General features: G+C 40.2%; 1 protein-coding gene across 3 annotated transcripts in view; it reads left to right on the forward strand.

Annotated features, from left to right (window-relative positions):
- Window positions 1–1,031: 1,031 nt before the first annotated feature.
- mgat5 (alpha-1,6-mannosylglycoprotein 6-beta-N-acetylglucosaminyltransferase) overlaps window positions 1,032–20,336 on the forward strand; it is a 106,145-nt gene continuing 86,840 nt past the window's right edge. Inside the window, exons 1-2 of one of the 3 annotated variants that reach the window (XM_078552408.1) lie at window positions 1,032–1,197; window positions 8,640–9,046. In XM_078552408.1, the coding sequence (XP_078408534.1) occupies window positions 8,806–9,046 (241 nt within the window). In that variant the 5' untranslated portion in view covers window positions 1,032–1,197; window positions 8,640–8,805. Of the gene's footprint in view, window positions 1,198–1,376; window positions 1,553–8,639; window positions 9,047–10,760; window positions 10,815–20,336 lie in introns of those variants that run through there. The other 2 variants (XM_078552407.1, XM_078552409.1) reach the window with 2 other exon arrangements.

A 20,336-nucleotide genomic window follows, 5' to 3' on the forward strand; every position in this document is an offset into this window, starting at 1 on the left:
ACATGATTCCATTCTTTTCTACCTAGTCATAGCTAGAGAATTGCCACCAATGGCTTCGCTTCCCATTCCACATAGTATCTCTGGTGTCCCTCAAGTATCTTCTATCCTTGACTCCCTTCTTTTTCCTCATTCACACGCTGCCCTTGGTCAAACCATATTGACGACACCCAGCTTTACCTCATGAAACCTCTGCATATCTCTCTATCATGACCCTTCTAAGATATTCCTGAAAACCTAGCTATGTATCTTACTATGAGGCTTGGTATCATATTTTGTTTTATACCTCCGTAAAGTGCCTTGGGATGTTTATTAAAGCTGCTATATAAATTCAAGTTGTTTTTGTAATAAACTACACAGGAAATGCTTAATATATATCATTTTTATAAAACACTACTGTAATGAGTTTAAATATGTATTATTTTGTGAAATAGTATCATTAGTGCCATGTTTTGAGATTTTCATTTGGCTGTTTTTATCTTTAGGAAACCCTATACAGGGAATCTTTAAATTTGTGTAGAAGCAAAAGATTTTGGAAAAAGATCTTTCAGGAGACGGGATGCCTTCAATTGGAAACCGTTTCAATGGACTCAATGACCTTCTTGTTCTAGACTACTTTACGAATGAGTGAGTCATACAGACCACTAAAGGTAAGACTTCGCATATCCGCAAAGGTGAATGTTTTGCTGGCGTTAAGTTTTCTGGGAGGGGGAGGATAGAAAGTGAAATGGTTTTATTTAAAAAGAAACATACTAGCAGAATACAATGTTATATTTAAGACGATCCTTTATTCCGAGATGTTAAAATCAATATCCTCTAAGTGTGTTTCTTTTTGTTAGCTTTTTATCATTGCAGCAAATGCGATCAGTTCACACTTGCACAGTACAGTACCTTTATTGTGTGCAGTGGCGACTGCAGCCGTAGTGGGGTGTGTGTGTCAACCTGAAGGAACTCAGCCTGACCGGCGGGTGGCAGTGTTTCACCCGGCGCGTGGCCGGCTCCAGCGCCCGTGTTGTTGTTGAGCCGAAGTGAATGCAGGCAGAGAGTGAGAGAGCTAAAGGAGCAAGGACGGCGAGGACCCTGGGCAGCCGAGCTTCGCGCCGCTGCTTAGCGGCTCGCCTTCCGCTTCTGGAACCTTCTCCACACTAGCACGGGATTCGGGAGGAAAATGAACTGAAAGGGGAATGTGGCAGGGGTAAGGTAAGCGGCGGCAATGATCGAGCAGGTTCCACCGTCCCGTTTTGCGGCTCGGACGGCAGAGAGAGAAAGCGAAGGGGGAGGGGCGGGGGAATCATCTGTTCGCCGCCGACCGAATCTCCTGAAGGAGAAGGAGGGGGGGGGGGGAGAGAAAGGAGAGTGGGCCCTGGCGCATGCTCAGTGGATTCGGCGGCGCTCCTTGGCCAATTGTGCTCAAGCGATTTAAAAAGGGGCTCGAGAGAGGCTGCGGCTCGGCACTGCGCTGAGAAATCAGTTAAAGCTAAAACCTAATATTACGACACCCATAGGGGGGGAAGAGAAATATAGTGAGCGGCCGTTAAACTTCAATTAACTTTGGGTAGGTATAAAATAAGACTCGTGTTATCTATGGACAGAGATCGCCTCCAGGTGAGGGTGATGAACCATGGCTTCCCCTTTCGCTTGTATTTGATTTTCGTTTTTTTCTCTCTCGGTTTCTCTTTTTGTTTTTTTTTTAAAAAAAAAATAGTTGCTATGTTTTTTTTTTGTTCTGGGACATCTCTTCGCAATATAGGTTGTCAATCTTAACTGTGAATAATTCGTGTCTGTCAGGGTGGGCGAGGCAGTTTTATTGTGATAAGGGGAGGTGTGTTCACATCCGAGGCTGCCGGGAATCTCTTATAAACGTGGAACTGACATCCCTCCTTATTTATCATTAATTAAAACAGCAGTAGGAGTCCCTGCCTGCTCAAGCGTTGAATTGTCGTGAGTATTTGTACTGTGGTGGGACCAGGAGAGGAGAGCTGTCCAAGGTTACTCGGTTACAAAGAAATGTTGCTTTTCTATTAAGCGAAACACATTTTCCCTGAAGTATTAGATGTCTGCAGCGCAGAGAGCCTAATAGAAATGGAAGGAGAGCTGAATCGCCGGGCGTGAATTTTTGTGGAAAGCCCGAAATCGGATTAAAATGCTTATCCGAATCCCATGATGTGTGTTTGTGTGCCTTTGTAAATATAATTTTATTTGTGTACAGTTTGGGGACAAAATTCAAATGTGGCACCAGCTGAAGGAGCCAAAAATATGCCTTCTGCCAACTGCGTAGTCCAAGTGTGAAATATTTTTGTCTCAGCCAGTTAATGGGTATAAACCATAAGCCAAAACTGGCATTTAGTTGGTAGTGTTGCTCAGAGCTCATTAATATAGTTAGTATGGAAATACCGACATTACTACAGTGGAAAGATTTTTTTGAGCTCTAACTTGGCTCATCTTCCACCCTGCGTAGACTTAAGCTCATACACAACTGTGCCCATATCCTAATTTGCACCAAGTCTCATTCACCCATTGCTACCCTGCTGACAGACCTAATTTGGTTCCATAGTCCCTGGTCCAGCAGTGTTGCAAATTAAACATTTTCTGGTCTGTGGTCTCATGCCTCCCTATCTCTGCAATAGTCTCTAGCCTTATAACCTCCAAGAACTTTCCATTTTTGTTTGATTACACTTCAGTGAAGTGCCAAGGGACAATTATTACATTAAACCACTACATAAATGCAAGTTGTTGATGAATACTTTGCTGGAGAAAGGATGGGGTGAACTGGTCTGTAACTGATCTGAGATATTGATGTAATTTTTAAAAATACTTTATTCCTCAACATACATTTTCTACAAATCATGTATCCTGCTTTGATAACACTGAAAATCACTGAACATAGGAACAAGAATAGTCCATGAAGTGTATATGCATTAACATTTTGAGGTTTTGTGGTTGGGAGGAAGGTTCAGTGACCAACTATGCTTTTGCTGCCTCCAGACTTGACTAATCCAGTGTCCTTCTAGCCAGCATCCAATCTTTCAGCTTTCCAAATTTCTAGCTCATCCAGTGCTCTGCTGTCTGTATCCTGCCTCTCACCTGTTCTTCTTCACCTGGGCTCACTGACCTATAATGGCTCCTTGTCCAGCAGCACCTCATTTGAAATTCTCATCCAATCCCATCATGGCCTGCACCCCCTGCACCTGCTCCCCCTCCAATTCCTGATCTCTCTACAGGCCTCATAAGTCTATGTTGCTCCAACTCTGGCCTCCTGTGCATCCCCGATTTCTGTTGTCCCACCGTTGGCAGCCATGCTTTCAGCTTTCTAGGTCCTAATCTCTGTAATTCTAACCCTAAACCTCACCATTTCACTTGTGTCCTTTAGGGCTATCCTTAGATTTACCTCTATTGCCAAGCTTTTGATCACCTGTTCTAATACCTCCTTATGTAGCTCAGTATCAAATTGTGCTTGAGAACGCTCCTTTGAAGTGAATTGAGATCCTTTACAACATTAACGATGCTATATAAATGCAAATTATAGTTGGAGATGAAGAACTGTATAGCACAAAATAGTCATCATAATGGTTTAACTCCAGTTTTAACAATGCATAAATTGTGCTAACCTTGAAATCAAATTGATACATTTGATTAGCCTGTTACTAAAATATTTCAAAGCACCATGATTAGTTATTATGCAGATTGAAAAAAATGAATCGACAGCCAGATTGTTTTTGTTACCCAAAATTGCTACAGAAATGACACACAGTATTCACTTCATATTCCATATATGTCTTAATGTTTCACTGTTAAAGGTCTTTATTGTGGAGCATTGACCATTCTTTGGGCACTGACATCTCACCAGTTGTTGCCCGAGCAGTTATCCTTCATATTTAGCTCAACTTTTAAAGCGGCAATACATCTGCACTGTCTGCTGACTTTTACTGTGCTGTGTCCTTGCCTGGTGACAGCATAGCTCAGCTTTCAGGAGTACCTTCAATTGTTTGTCTGCTTCTGCAGACAGTCCACCATGATACCTCTTCTACACCTGATGTCTTTCTCAAGGTGCTCTTTAATTGACAAAAGCTGCTAGTTGGTGCAATCTGACAGATCCCTTCCAACTTGATCTACCTCACCTCAGCCTTTCAGCGTATATTTCTACTCAGTTTTCTGTCATGTATTTGTCTCATCTTCTGTTAACAGAGCTTTACAGCCGATAAAGTACTTTTTGAAGTGTAGTCACTGATGTAATGCAGAAATTTTGCACACAGTAAAGTTCCACAAATAGCAATATGGTAATAACCAGATAATCTGTTTTTTTTTGTTAATGGAGGGATGAATATTGACCTGGACACCAGGAATAACTCCCTTCCTTTTCTTTGCAATAGTGTCAGAGGAGCTTTTCCATCCGCTGGTGCTTGCAGATGGGGGCCTCAGTTTAATGTCTCATTTGAAAAATGGCATCTGCAACAGTGCAGCACTCCCTCGGTACTGCACCAGAATTTCAGCATAGATTTTTCTGCTCAAGCCCTGGAGTGTGACTTGAATCCAGAACCTTGTGACTCAACTGAGACTGAGCCACAGCTCGCTCTCTCTCTCTCACTCACACACACACACACACACACACACACACACACACAATAACAAAGCATGTGACACTAGCCTGCTTAGCTTGTTAAGTACAATTTTAAGTTTTAGTAACTTGTCTAAAGCTAGTCTGCAGTGAGCTCTTGCTCTCACTATCTGACTTATTTACTAGATTTCAGCATTTTCTTTCTCGAACTGAACAGGAAGCCTAAGCCTTGACCACTGACGGCTTCCTTAGTTCTCCATGCCTGTGGATTTACCAGTCAAACCATGCTTTAAACTTCCATTTCATTCTAGGAATGGGTTTGTAACAGCTCACTCTTGCTGAACTTGCATGAACTGGGTCAGTCCACAATGTCACATGAATGTTTACTGGAGTGGCTTTAGTAAACCTCTTTTGTTTTAAACTGATGTGGTATGTGGGAAACCATCAATCAATTTGTCTGGATTTGATGTATGTTCTCTGGATCTCCCTTCAAAAATCCTTTTAGCTTTTCATCTTGTTTTCAAAAACTAGTTAAAAAATTGCTTTTGTGCTTTCAATCCTCCTTCCAAAATAATATCTCCTCTGTTTACATAAAGCGCTTAGAGACACTGTCTTCTGTGGGGAGCAATATAGAAATATTAGTATTTATGTTTGCTTTTGTTTAGTGCAGTTGACAAATTTGAAAAATTCTCAACGTTGGATCACAACCAATTGAAGCCTACTCAAGTATGAACGTGGATAAACCTTGAGAGCATTTCAGGAAGTTGAACTTTGTTTTCAGCTGATATTAGTGTTAGATTAAAAGAAGAGGCTTATAATGTGGCAAAGAATAGCAGTAAGCCTGAGGATTGGGAGTGTTTTAGAAACCAGTTAAGGGCCACCAAAAATTGATCAAAAGATGAAAAATATAGAATGAGAGTAAACTAGCAAGGGATATAAAATAGATTGTAAGAGCTTTTGAAAAGAGAATAGTTAAAATATTTGTTGGTCCCTTGGAGGCAGAATCAGGTGATATTATCATAGGGAATGAGGAAGTGGCAGAGACATTAAATAAAGTGTCTGTCTTCATAACTGTTACAAGTTACGTAACAGAAATAGAGTGTAATCGCTAATAAAGGTGAGGAAATTAAGGTTATATCAACAGAGGAAAAAGTACTGGAGAAATTCAAGGGAATAAAATCTGACAAATTCCCAGGATCTGATGGCCTTCAGCCTAAGGTTCTAAAAGAGGTGGCTGCAGAGATGGTGGATGCACTGATTACGATGTTTCAAAATTCCTTAGATTCTAGAACATTCCCAGTGGTTTGGAAATTAGCAAACATAATTCCGCTATTCAAGAAAGGAGGGAGAGGGAAAACCACGAACTGCAGGCCAGTTAGCCTGACATCAGTCACTGAGAAAATGCTGGAATCTCTTATAAAGGAAGTCTTAACAATGCACTTTTTTAAAAAAAAGTGTTATATGATCAGGCAAGGTCAGCCTGGCTTTACAAAAGGGAAATTGTGTTTGACAAATTTGACTAGTGTTTTGAGGATGTAACTAGTAGGGCAGATAAAGGGGAACCAGCAAATGTAGCTAACCTGGATTTCCAAAAGGCATTTAACAAACTGCCACTTGAGGCTAATACACAAGACAAGGGCTCATGGAGTTGGGCGTAATATATTTGCATGGATAGAGGTTCGGCTTATGGACAGGAAGCAGAGAGTAGGGATAAACAGGACGTTTTCAGGTTGGTAGGCTGTGACTAATGGATCGCTGCAAGGGCCAGTGTTAGGACCTCAGCTATTTAGTATATATATTCATGAAATGGACGAAGAAACAGAGTAATGCGTCTGAGTTTGCTGACTGTACAAAGCTGGGTGGGAATGCAAGCTGTGAGGAGGACACAGGCTGCAGAGAGAGATACAGGTTAAGTAAGTGGGCAACAAGGTGGCAGATGGGGTATACTGTGGGGAAGTGTGAGGTTATTCACTTTGGTAAGAATAGAAAAGCAGAATAATTTTTTATAAGACACAACTTGTCAATGTTGATGTTCAGAAGGACTTGGGTAAACTCGTGCAAGGAACACGGAAAGATAGCATGCAGGTGCAGCAAACAATTAGGAAGGCATATCGCATGTTGACTTTTACTGCAAGGGGGTTGGAGTACAAGAATAAGGATGCTACAGTTGTTCAGGGCTTTGGTTGAGACTACACCTGGAGTAGTGTGTCAAGTTTTGGTCTCCATATGTAAGGAAGGATATATTTGCATTGGAAGCAGTGCAGTGATGTTACACTTGTTTTGTTCTTGGAATGAGAGCATTGCCTTATAATGAGGGGCTGAGTAAATTGAACCTATATCCTTGAGTTCAGAAGAATAAGAGATCTCATTAAAACATGTGAGGGTTTGTCGGGACTTGATATTGTAGACACTGAGATTGATTCCCCTCACTGGGGAGTCCACAACACTGAGGCACAGCCTCAGGATAAGGGGTCAATCATTTAGGACTGAGATATGGAGAAATTTCTTCACTGAAAGGGTTGTGAATCTTTGGAATTTTCCACCCCACAGGGGTGCATGTTCCATCATTTTAATATATTTAAGATTGAGAAGGACAGAGTTTTGGCGCCTCAAGGAGTCCAGGGATATGGGGAGTGGGCAGGAAAGTGGAGTTGAGACCAATAATCTGCCATGATCTTAATGAACAAGGGAGCAGGCTAAAGGGGCAGTGTGGCCTACGCCTCCTATTTCATATGTTCTTATTAGTACCATCACTGTTCAGTGGAGTTGAGCTTAATATATTTCATGATTGATAAGATTGAATAGGTTGTACTGAAAAACTTTGATAGCATCTTGGGCAGGAGTGATTCTTCAAGCTTTACATTGAACTTGAACCTGAGCGCTTGAAATCACTGCTCAGTCCCAAGAAGGTAAGACAAATTACTGCTAAGAATCCAATAATTCCAAATGAAAGGGAACTTTTTTCAAAGCAATCAGGAGTAAAGAATTATCCAAAATATGAATTTATTAATATGTACAATGTAGCAAAGTAGGAATTTAGCATGTAAAAAAAAAAATTGGCTTTTTGAACTGAGTAGACGTCACATATAGACTTCACTTTATTATACATACTAATTGTGGGGAATTATGCAAAATTATCAAGAAAACGAAGTGGGTAATTCTATTTGGGCCACTCAAGTATTGGATTGCCTGCCCGTTTTTACTAAAAATAAAATTGGCAAGGTGTAAAAACAGCTGATTCAATTTCATAAATCTTCCACAGGGAAGATGAGGTTAAAATCACCTCAGTAGTTTTAATTGTTGCTGAAAGCGGGTAATTTGTTATTGCTTGAGCCAATATCTGGAGTAAAGGACACAGGTCACCAGCGAATCTGTGTGACAAATGTGCTAAATCTGTGGAGACCAGCGATTAACAAAGAAATGAGTAACTTGTTAATTCATGATCAGAATTTAGCAGTGCAGAGCATGTGTAACCCATGATTCCTTCAGTGATTCCAAGCCGCCCATAGAAGAAAGTAATGTTCATTATGTTCAAGTAAAAGGAGGGTAGTAATTTGTGCTTAATGTTATTTCGCTTGCTTGCCAAGTTTGCAAATAAATGTACGTTGCAGAGACCCGCAAAGCAATGTGAAAGTAGATCATGCATTTTGGATAGTGAAAAACCTGCTGAACAAAATGTACAGCACTTTATCATTACAAATTGGGTATATCCCAGGAGAAGCTTTGATGCGTTTAGATATTGAAATAACATTTGCATTTGGGAAATTATTTTTGGTAAATGTCATGCCGACTTAGCAAGAGAAGCAGTTTTCCGATCTTTTCTAAGGGAAATTAAATATTGGTTTAATGATCAAACTTGCTGATTTCTAAAGTTACTTTAATTTCATTGCAGTCTAATGTTGCCTTAACATTGTTAGAGTAGCTGTTAATCTTTTAACAAATGCAAACTTTTTTAAAAACAGAAAATTGGATACAATTGGTATTCCGTTAAAGAAAATAATTTTTTTGAATTTCCCACTTCCAAAATGGACAGTATTTTATATGAGCAATAATATTTTGTAAAACATTTTTTTTCTTTTTGCCCTAGGGTGGATATGAACAGTATAGATGTATCTGGCCTGCCTGATTGAAGATGATTTTCCTAAAAGAAGAACTTCAGAAATATGAACAGGTTAACCTGGGTACATAACCTATAAGATCATGTACTTTATTTATGCATATTTCACTCCAAAATAACTTCACTGCTGAAAACAATGGCATCCTTTCATGTGTGGAAGTTATCCTCACAAAAACTAGGATTTTTTCTGGTAACATTTGGATTCATATGGGGGATGATGCTTCTGCACTTTACCATCCAACAACGGACACAACATGAAAGCAGTACTATGCTGCGAGAGCAGATTCTGGACCTCAGTAAACGCTACATCAAAGCATTAGCAGAAGAAAACCAAAATGTTGCTGATGGGCCATATGTTGGCACGATGACTGCATATGGTAAGTTACTCATTTTAATAGTTTCTAAAATATTTGCTTATTTTGTGCTGGAAAATATAATTTTCAGTATTATATTTAACTGTTCCAGTTACAACTTAGCTTAATAGAATTTGGTAAAATACAATATTCTAGCCTATTACAAGTGGCATGGATTCCACCTTCCTATCATTTAATCTAAGCTGTATTCAATACAAGTCCAAAGATTCCTGGCTGCAAATGGATGGGATGCCACTCCAGTGATAGTAAGACATCATAGTGACATCCCTGGGCCTTTCTGGCCAACTTCTGTGCAACCAGAAACTGCAGCTTTAATTCACCATGACACCAGCATGTTTTAGAGTTAATTGTTAATGTTTTTTTTAAAAATAACTTTTTTATTCTTTCATGGGATGTGGATGTCACTGGAAGGTCAGCATTTGTTGCCCATCCCTAATTGCCCTTGAGAAGATGATGGTGAGCTGCCGCCTTGAACGGTGCAGTCCATGGTGTATAGCTACACAGTGCTGTGAAGAAGGGATTTCTGGTCGTGTTCAGTTTCTGGTCAATGGTAATCCCCAGGATGTTGATGCTGGGGGATTCAGCAATGGTAATGCCATTGAATGTCAAGGGAGATGGTCATTGTCTGACACTTGTGTAAATGTTACTTGCCATTTATCAGCCCAAGCCTGAATGTTGTCTAGATCTTGCTGCATGCAGGAATGGACTGCTTCAGTATGTGAGGAGTTGCGAATTGTACAGAACATTGTGCAATCATCAGCAATCGTCCCCACGTCTGACCTTGTGATGGAAGGACGACCATTGATAGAGCAGCTAAAGATAGTCGTGCCCAGGACACTCCTGAGGAATTCCTGCAGCGATGTCCTGGGACTGATGATTAGCCTCCAACAACCACAACCGTCTTCATTTGTGCTAGGTATGACTCCAACCAGTGGAGACTTTTCCCCTGATTCCCATTGACTCCAATTTTGCCGGGGCTCCTTGATGCCACACTTAGTCAAATACTGCCCTGTTGTTAAGGGCAGTTCACTCTTACTTCACAGAGAGACGATGGAGCAGTGGTAATGTCACTGGCTTGCAATCCAGAAGCCCAGGCCAATGCCCTGGCTTTAAATCCGACCATAGGAGCTGGTGGGATTTGTATTAATCTCAGTAATGGTGACCATGAAACTATCATCGATTGTTATAAAAATCCATCTGGTTCACCAAGGTCCTTTAGGGAAGGAAATCTGCTTTCCTTACCATTCTTCTGCCTTCCTTACCATTCTGGCCTACATGTGACTCCAGACCTACAGAAATATGATTTGACTCTTGGCCTCTGAAACGGCCTTACAAGGCACTCAGTTCAAGGGAAATTAGGGATGGGCAGCAAATGCTGGTCTTGCCAGCAACACCCACATCCCATGAAAGAATAAAGGAAAAAACCTCCCCTCTTGAGTTCAGCTCTTTTGTCCTTATTTAGATGGAGTTCAGTGTTAACATTTTGGCTGAGGCAATTGGTTCTATGGATTATTTTTTGAGGTGCAGGATATTACAAGAAGTTTATTATTTAAACACTTTTGAAGACCAATAATTTGAAATTTCAAGTTGTATATAATGTAAGCAAACCCTGGAAATTCTCAGCAGGTCTCATAGCATCTGTTAGAGAGAGAGACCAACTTCTTTTCAGGTCAGAAAGGTCATCATGCTGCATCATTACCTCTTTCTGTCTCCACAGATGCTTGTTTTATTTTAGATTTCCAGCATCTCTAGTATTTTGATTTCAAATAAGGTACAGTATTTAGCAAAACTGCTTTCAGTTTTAATCATGTGGTTCTTAAAAGTTTGATACTCATATATCTCAAACTTATTAACTTGTCCAGTGCAATAGTGATAACTATTGTCATCATCTGTTTTAATAGCCAACATCATGTTACAAACCTTGGCCTGGAGTTTAGTCTGCAAATCAGTTACATTGATGGGTTAAAAGATTGTGGAATTTTGGGAATGAGTTGTCTGTATAACTGCAACATGCTCAAGTCTCCTTGGCCTGTTCCTTCTAATGTCTGTCTTAATGAATCTCTGCCCATTAACTGGGCATGCCTATGACTCTCAAATTTCATTATCCTCCAATTACATTTGTAACCAGATGTTCAGATACAGCAGGAAACAGTCATTTTTCTGATCTTACAATTGTAATTTTTTGGAGAATTGTTTAAAGGTAAAAACAATCCTCATTGGGATCTTTTTCACTTCCAATGCAATTTTATAGCAAATTTTCACACAAATTGTAATCTTGAATACATCGGCATTAACCTAGGCATTAGTTATGATGAAGGTACACGTAGCACACTGAACCCTGCAAGGCACTCCTGGGAACTTGAGTCAAAATTGGGAGTGTCCTACAGACCAATCAAGCAACAGCCTGACATAGTCGTACTTGCAAAACCATACCTTACAGCCAATGTCGCAGAGTCCTCAGTCACCCTGGGTATGTATGATCTGTCCCACCGGCAGGACAGACCTATCAGAGGTGGTGACAGTAGTATACATTCAGGAAGCAATGCTTCAAGAGTCCTCAAAATTGACTCTGAATCCCATGAAGTATCATGACTTCAAGTTTTTTTTAAAAAAAGGGTATTTAATAAATTCAAAATTTGATGTAATTGTATGCAGCCTAATTATTGGGACCCAAGTTACCCCTTTAAACAGATTTAGTTAGGCAGAGATATAACCATCAGGCAAAGACCTCATTAGCAAATAATATCAGGGCGAAGACTTATCAATCAACTACAAATTAATCAACCAGCTTACTCAAGAACTAAAACTTGAGTATTGCTGAAAAAAGAGCTATTCTCTTGTTCATTCCCCATGGCAATACCTTGACCTTTGTCGATCTGCCTAGTTTGAATTTAAACAAAAGCCTGGCAGACAATTATTCCCTGGTGCATTCTCGATGACAACGCTTCTATCAATTAGAGTCCACTTGCCAACCAATCAGCACCCTCTTCTGATGCAGTATAAGTTGTTGTTCCCTTTGAGATTTGGTATTCTTGCATATCTGTCTTCATGAGTGCAAGACTAAAAGCTTTGGCAGCATGTCTCTTTCTCCACAATACTGCCAAGTTTTGTACTGCCAAGCGACTATTTGAACTAAAACTTATCAACTAACTAATAAGTATACTTTACCTTTATTTTCCCTTATCAACTAACCTCTACAGACATCATGCTTTCAAATGGGTGATCAATCCAAAAGAAGCAGACAGCAACTTTGATTTTTTGCACTGAGGGGGCAACTCTCAAATGCCTTAGAGTGCGATAGCTTCCTTGGTATCCATATAGGCAGGGTAACTCGACTGCCCAGGCTCAGTACCACAAACACAATCTCCATGCTGACAGGGAAACTCAATTGTCCTCTAAGACCTCACTTGGTATGCTCAAAGATAGTTCCTATGACCCTTCACACAAAGATGGTTCCCATAAGGTGTTGTAACCCCATCTTTTCCAATGTTATTGGAAATAGTTAATAATGTTGTATGGGTTAGTTTAATTGAATCTAGCTAATTGCATACATTTCCTTCAACTTAACACAATACCTTGCTTTAAGCTGTGTTCCTTATCTTAATGCCTTTACAAGGATCCCATCCATTTGTTGTAAAAGGTTAGCAGCATTAACATGACTTCTTTTCTGTTCACATGTTAGTGCAAGATGGCCAAGTTAAGCAAGCACATCCGACTAAAATAAAAGCCAAATTCTAGGCCAGTGTACGTGGCATCAGGTCAAACATGGGCAAAAACCTTCTACAGATTACTAACCTTCCTCAACTGATGAATCAGTGCTCCTCCGTGTTGGACACCATTCAGAAGAGGCACTGAGGAAAACAAGGACACAATGTATTCTGGATGAGTGTTTGGGGGGTGGGGGGGTGGGTTGAAGATCAGGGGTTTCGATATCCTTTACCAAGAGTAGCTTAGTAGCACTATTAACTGATCTGCCTGAGCCTTGAACACTATATCTGCCAGCCTGGGACTGCAACAAGTGGTGAAAGAACCAATGGAAGGGAAAAACCCACTTGACTTCAAACTTGCTAAATTGCCTGTTGCAGATGCATCTGTCCGTGACGTAATGAATAGGAGTGACCACAGCACAGTCCTTGTGGAAATGGTGTCCCATCTTCACACTGAGGATACCCTCCTCACTACCACTGTGCTAAACAGGATAGATTCAGATCAGATCTAGCAGCTCAAAATTGGAATCCCATGAAGAGCTGTGGGCCATCAGCAGAATTACACTCCACAATTTGTAACCTCATGGCCTGGCATATCCCTCGCACTCTACTGTTACCATGAAGCCAAGGGACCAACCCTGCTTCAATGACAGATGTAGGAGAACATGCCAGGAGCAGCACGAGACATGCCTGAAAATGAGGGACCAATCTAGTGAAGCTGCAACATAGCACTGCAAACATGCTAAACAGCAGATGCAGCATGCTGTAGACAGAATTAAACAATTCTACAACTAACACATCAAATCAATGCTCTGCAGTACTGCTTCATCAAGTTGTGAATAGTGGTAATGAAAAAAACTAACTGGAGGAGGAGACTCCATGAATGTCCCCATCCTGAATGATGGTGACACCCGGCATGTGAATGCAGAAGACAAGGCTCAATATTTTGCAATCGTCCAGAAGTGCCAAGTGGATAATCCATCTCTGCCTTCTCCTGAGGTCCAATGATGTCAATCTTTAGCCAAGTTGATTCACTCCATGTGATTTTCAAGAACAACTGAGAACACTGGATACTGCAAAGGCAGTGGGCCCTGACAACATCCCAACACTATTCGTGAAGACTTGTACTCCCGAACTAATCACGCCCCTAGCCAACACTTGCCTCTTACCTGACAATGTGACAAATTGCCCAGGTATGGCCTGTTCAGAAAAAGCAAGGGAATACAACCCAGTGAATTACTGCCCCATCAGTCTACCCTCAAGTATCAGCAAAATGACGGTGACGTCAACAGTGCTAGCGAGCAGCACTTCGTGAGCAACAACCTGCTTACTGAAACTCAGTTTGGGTTCTACCAGAGATACTTGGCTTCTGACCCTCACTACAGCCTTTGTCCAAATATGGGCAAAAGAGCTAAATTCCAGAAATGAAGTGAGATTGACTGCCCTTGACATCAAAGTGGCATTTGATTGTGTGTAGTATCAAGGAGCCCTAGCAAAATTGAAGTCAATGAGAATCGGGGACGTGTTGGGAAAAACTCCCTCTAACTGGAGTCATACCTACCTCACAAAAAACTAGCTGTGGCTGTTGGAGGCCAATCATCACAGCCTCAGGATGTTGGAGCAAGAGTTCGTTCAGGCAGTGTCATAGACCCAAGTAGCTTATGTTGCCTCATCAATCAAGTTTGCTCCATCAAAAGTGCAAATGTTTGCTGATAATTCACAAGCGTTCAATCTCATTTGTAACTCCTTAGGTGCTGAAGCAGTCCATGCCTGCATGCAACAAGACCTTGACAACATTCAGGCTTGGGCTTATGTGTGGCTTGAGTATTACTTACCACTTAAGTGCCAGGCAATGGCCATCTCCAAGAAGAGAATTTAACCATTCCTCCTTGACATTCAACGCCATTACCATCCTGAATTTCCCACCACCAATATACTGGCCAGAAAATTAACTAGGGGCAAAATCCTGGAGCTCCCTCCCTAACAGCACTGAGGTTACACCTATACCAGTGGTTCAAGATGGTGGCTCACCACTACCTTCTCAAGGCCAATTCAGGATGAGCAATAAATGCTGGCCATGCCTGCAATGTTCATTAATTCATGGGATGTGGACAAAGAATACAATGCCTGAAAGGTTTGTGGAAGCAGCTTCAACAATTTTAAAAGGGAAATGGATGAATACTTGATGAGAAAAAAATTTGTAGGGCTATGAACAAAGAGCAGAGGAATGAGACAGTTGGATAGCTCTTTGAAGAGCAAGCTCAAATACTGGGTGCTGAATGGCCTGTCTCACCGATTCACTAAATTTTAGTTGCATGAAATATTTTGTTCTGAAACATGCTGCAGCAGATATGTTTGAATGATGGTTAAATTAGTTGAAACTTGCATTTTAAGGTTCATAGAAGAGAAACTGTTGTGAGTTAGGCATTTCATTGGATTGCAGATTGCACTGCTTCATGCCTATTTTAAGTTTGGATCAATTGTCATAAGATTGGGGGGGATACTTGGGTGTAATCTGGTCAGCAGTGTTGGACTTCCAGACTTATTTGTTTATATGCAGTGATGCAGTTCCTGTCAATGTGAAAAGGCTGAAGCAAGAGGTTTGCTGTTGGATAGTTTTGGCTCGTGTTAATGCTTGACTCATTCACTCGCATTGTTTTGCATTAAGACCTTACCTTCCATGCACCTGTGCTTGAAACAATGTTCTGTGCCCATTTGGCAATGAATTGCCCATTCAGACCTCAATTTATGTAAGGATATGATTCTGAATGTTGGGTAGAGTGGATTCTCTCCTAAAATACTTATTCATTCATGTTTCCACCCCCTCCCCTCCTACCCCAAACACCATTATTCGATTTAAACTGTTAATATCAGTTAGTGCTGCCTCGTGACTTCAAGGGACAGAAGAAGCCTTGTTGAAGTACTTTGTCATGTACTTGACAAAGTTAATCTTCCATTGTCCACTCTCCTGGTGTTAAAGAACAGCTGAGTCTTCAACAGCCTGACTTTCTTTCAATGCTTGAAGGAACTCTACAATAATTTGTCTGTCAAGAGAGTGATGGCTCATCTTTGACTTGGTCACATGAGATAAATGGATTTGAGGTTGTAGGGAAGAAGGTATATTGTTTTGAAGCTAATGAAAGTTGGCTTTGCCACCTTTTGGAGGTTTGATCCTTCCATCATTTTTTTTTGTGGGCTGCAACCAAGATGTTGTTGAAAAATAGAAATGCTTAAATTGGATTGCATGTGCATAGTCCATTGCAATTTACTTCTGAAAATGCAATCGATAGCTGAATGCAGTTTAGTACAGGCAACCCCACCATCTAAGACTAGAATCCAGTACCCAGATTTTTTTGTGCTTTGGGGCATTGTAAATGAAGGTCATCTGTCTGATAACCATACATTATTTTCTCATATATAATAAAACAAATTACTAGAAAAAATCAGCAGGTCAGGCAGCATCTGTGGAGAGAAAAAGAGTTGATGTTTCAGGTCAAGATGATCTTTTCTTCAGAACGTTTCTGATTGATTGCCTGATTCATAGGTATTGAATCATAGATTGAGAGCTGCAGATTCAGGCTACTGATGATCTGAAGGTTTTTGCTGAAAGTTTTACAATACTTTATGCAGAAATAGAATAGAATACATTTCTTCTACAATGTCTCCATTTACTCTTTTCTTCCAATAGAAGTATGTTCAACTTCGCTTTTTGTTCTCAAGCCAGCTTCAGGAATATCCCTGCCCCTTTTTGCTGTGATTTTGAGCATTAAGAGAAACACTAATTTAGGAAATTAAGTTGAGATTATCGCACATTTAGTACCTTGATTTGAGCTGTTGCCAGACAGAAGGTGGCTGGGATTAAGACAATACAATTTTTCATTGCTTTTCAAGATCTTTTGAGACTAGGGGGTGTTAAATATTACTGTAAACAGAGCATACAAAATAGAAGTAGGTAATTTGACCCCCCGAGCCTGCTCTGCCATTCAATAAGAACATGGCTGACTTGCTTGTTTTGAATTCCATGTTCCCATCTACCCCTGATAACCTTAGAATCTTGTTAGGCAATCTACCAACCTCTGCCTAAAAAATATTCAGTGACTGCGCCTCCACAGCCTTCTGAGGCAGAGAGTTACAGAGTCGTTTAACCCTCAGAAAAAAATTCTCCTCATCTCTGTGCTAAAAGGGCAACCCCTAATTTTAAAACTGTGCCCCTGAGTGCTGGACTCGTCCACCAGAGGAAATATCCTTTCCATGTCCACCTTATCAATACCATTCAGGATGTTATGCATGGTTGTGCTCGTTTTTGGACACAATTCACCTGAAATTGAAGTAACCACTGCAAAAGAAGTGGGCCTGCCCTCAAAACTGACCATGCTCCCAGAGCGAATTAGCCACCATTGCTTGGGAGTTTCCGCTAATTGTTCTTGTTTGCAAACCTTTCGAGGTAGCTCCAAAAATTAAGCTGGATTTCTTTAGGCACAAAGTTGCCATTGGGTATGTTTCACAAGGTTTCAATGTATTTTTTTAATCTACAAAAAAACTGACCACTGTACCCCAATATAACTAGAAGATAGTTTTGTGTATATTTTTAAGTTTAGCTTCAGTATTGTAACCTACTCGCAGGTCGTGGACTGACTTTGTTTGTTTTAAAAATAAAAAATGTTTATTTTTGTGTGAACCCCATTCTCTGATGTGTTAATTGAACTTCACTAAGTTGCCACTCGGTATAACAAGGGAATTTCTAGCAAATTTTGAAGAAGACATTTAAAATGTTACCTGAGCTGGTTTGAGTCAGATTTTGTTTTTAGTGATACAGAAATGAGGTGGGAGAACCACTTTTCAGAACACATGCCAATTGCAACCAAAGCAGAAACCCTCTCCAGAATTTTTGGCACTGGAATTTGGATTTTTAGCAAATTTTAGAAATATCAGATTACTTTTCCTTAAAAAGGTTAAGTATAAGATGAAGAGTCATGTTGATTTAAATCATGATAAACTTGGCAAACACTTCATACAATTGCAAGGCACCAAGTGAACAATTACTCAGTTTCTTTTGGGCAATATTGCACCATAGGACAAGAGTGTCTTATGCTATGCCATTATGGACCAAAAGCAGTCCATAATACACAGGTAGCTTAGCTTTGCATTTATTTATCTGTTTTAAAATTCATGGGACTGGCATTTTGTAAAAAGCTGTCTGGGCTCATCTTCTATTGAGGCAACAGAGCTAATGTGAAGATTTATCTGTACCAGCAGCTTGCAGTTATATAAAATTAATGTGATTTAAATTTTTTATGTGGTCTGCAAGTCTAGATATGCATCCACATGGCCGAGAAAGACCTAAACTTGGACACTGCTTGTATTGTATTTACCTATTCAGTGGCATTCCATTTCGATTTACAAATATTTTACTTTGTGAGTGTATTCTTAGAATCAAAATATTACTGCGCAGAAGACCAAAGAGTCAGTGTCTCTATTTTTCTTCACATGAGCCACCTAGTCTCGTCCTAAAATGCTTGAACCTCCAACTTTTTCAAGCAACTATATCCAATTCCCGTTTTAAAATTGAGTTCTACTTCAACCATGGTTACTAGCAAAAAAAATTCATATTCTAACCACCTACTATAAAGAATTCCTTTAAAATGTTCCCTTTGTTTTTATAACTATCTTAAATTTGTGATCTTGTCAAACAGTGGAAGCCTACTCTTTACCTTGTATTCCATCCTGCCTTCTAACATCCTATCAATCAGGAAATAGAAAGGAGGAAGGAACTCAGAAAAATTACAATCACCAAGGTAGTGGGACTGAGCAAATTGTCCAAGCTGCAAGCTGACAAGTCCTCAGGTTTTAAAAGAAGTGGCTAGTGAGATAGTTGATGCATTGGTTTTAATTTTCCAAAATTCCCTAGATTTGAGAGAGGTTCCATTAGGTTGGAAAATAGCAATTGTAACTCCTTTATTCAAAAAGGGAAGGAGATGGCAGGAAACTACAGGCCAGTTAGCTTAACATTTTCCCCATGACAGATGTAAGAAACTATTGTTTAAGGTGTTATAGCAGGGCACTTGGGAAAAATTCAGAGTAACCAGGCAGAGTCAAAATGGTTTAATAAAAGGGAAATCATGTTTAACCAATTTATTGGAGTTCTTTGAAGAAGTAACAAATGTTGTGGGTAAAGGGAAACTAGTAGATGTACTGTATTTAGACTTCCAGAAGGCATTTGATAACCTTTGATGTGGCACCTTATTGTGAAAATTAAAAGCTCATGGTATAGCAGATATCATTGGCATGGATAGAAGATTGGCTAGCTAACAGGAAACAGAGGGTAGGCATAAATCAGTCTTCGCCAGGTTGGCAAGGTATAACAAACGGTGTGCCACAGGGATTGGTGCTGGGGCCTCCACTTTTTACTATATATATATATATAAATGACATAGAAATGGTGACACAAAGCTAGTGTAAGATGTGAAGAGGACATGAGGCTACAAAGAGATATAGATAGGTTAAGTGAGTAGGCAAAGACCTGGCAAATGTGGGAAAGTGAAATTTGTCTATTTTGGCAGGAAAAATGAAAGAGGCATATTATCTAAATGGTGAGAGATTGTAGAGCTCGGTGATGCGGAGGGATCCAGGGGTCCTAGTGCATGAAACATGTATGCAGGTACAGCAAGTAATTAGGAAAGCTAATAGAGTGTTATCATTTATTGCAAGGAGGTTTTATTACAAAAGTGTTATGCTTCAGTTATGCAGGGCATTGGTGAGACCACATCTGGAGTACTATGTACAGTATGGGTCTCCTTATTTAAGGAAGCAGTTGAGAGAAGGTTTGCTAAACTCATACCTAGATTAGGTGGGTTGTCTTATGAGGAAAGCTTGTATCTACTAGAGTTTAGGAGAATAAGAGGCGACTTGATTGAAACAAATAAGATCTTGAGGGGTCTTGACAGGGTGGATGTGGAGAGGGTGTTTTCTCTTGTGGGAGAATCTAGTACTAGGGGCCACTGTTTAAAAATAAGGGGTTGCCCATTTAGGATAGAGATGAGAAACTTTTTTCTCTCTGAGGCTTGAGTCTTTGGAAAACACTTCCTCCAAAGGCAGTGGAGGCAGAGTCTTTGAATATTCTTAAGGCAGAGGTAGATAGATTCTTGTTGAGCAAGAGGGTGAAAGGTTAAATCGGTGGTATGCAGCAATGTGCTGTTGAGGTTACAGTCGGATCAGCCGTGATCTTATTGAATGGCGGAGCAAGCTTGAAGAGTTGATTGGCCTAGTCATCCTCATTCATATGTTCATATCAATTCTTGGAACCACTCTATGAAAATAATATTCATTTTACCTATTTGGATCAGATTATTGTATCGAATATTAAGAATATGGCTACACTTCTATTCTGTTGCATTTTTATTTCTGTAACAGTGCTTTCTTTCTTTCAATTATTTGGTATGACCATGTAAGCAATATGAAAAATGTATTTTCTGGAGCACTGGTAAGTAAACATCAGAGGCATTTGACCCGCTTGTGTTACGATCCTGTCAGGGACTCTTAACAATCAGGTAGAAATCCAAACACCCAGTGACTTAACCAGTAAAATT

This window comes from Cetorhinus maximus, chromosome 11 (genome assembly GCF_964194155.1).
Source record: "Cetorhinus maximus chromosome 11, sCetMax3.hap1.1, whole genome shotgun sequence".
Lineage (NCBI taxonomy): Eukaryota > Metazoa > Chordata > Chondrichthyes > Lamniformes > Cetorhinidae > Cetorhinus > Cetorhinus maximus.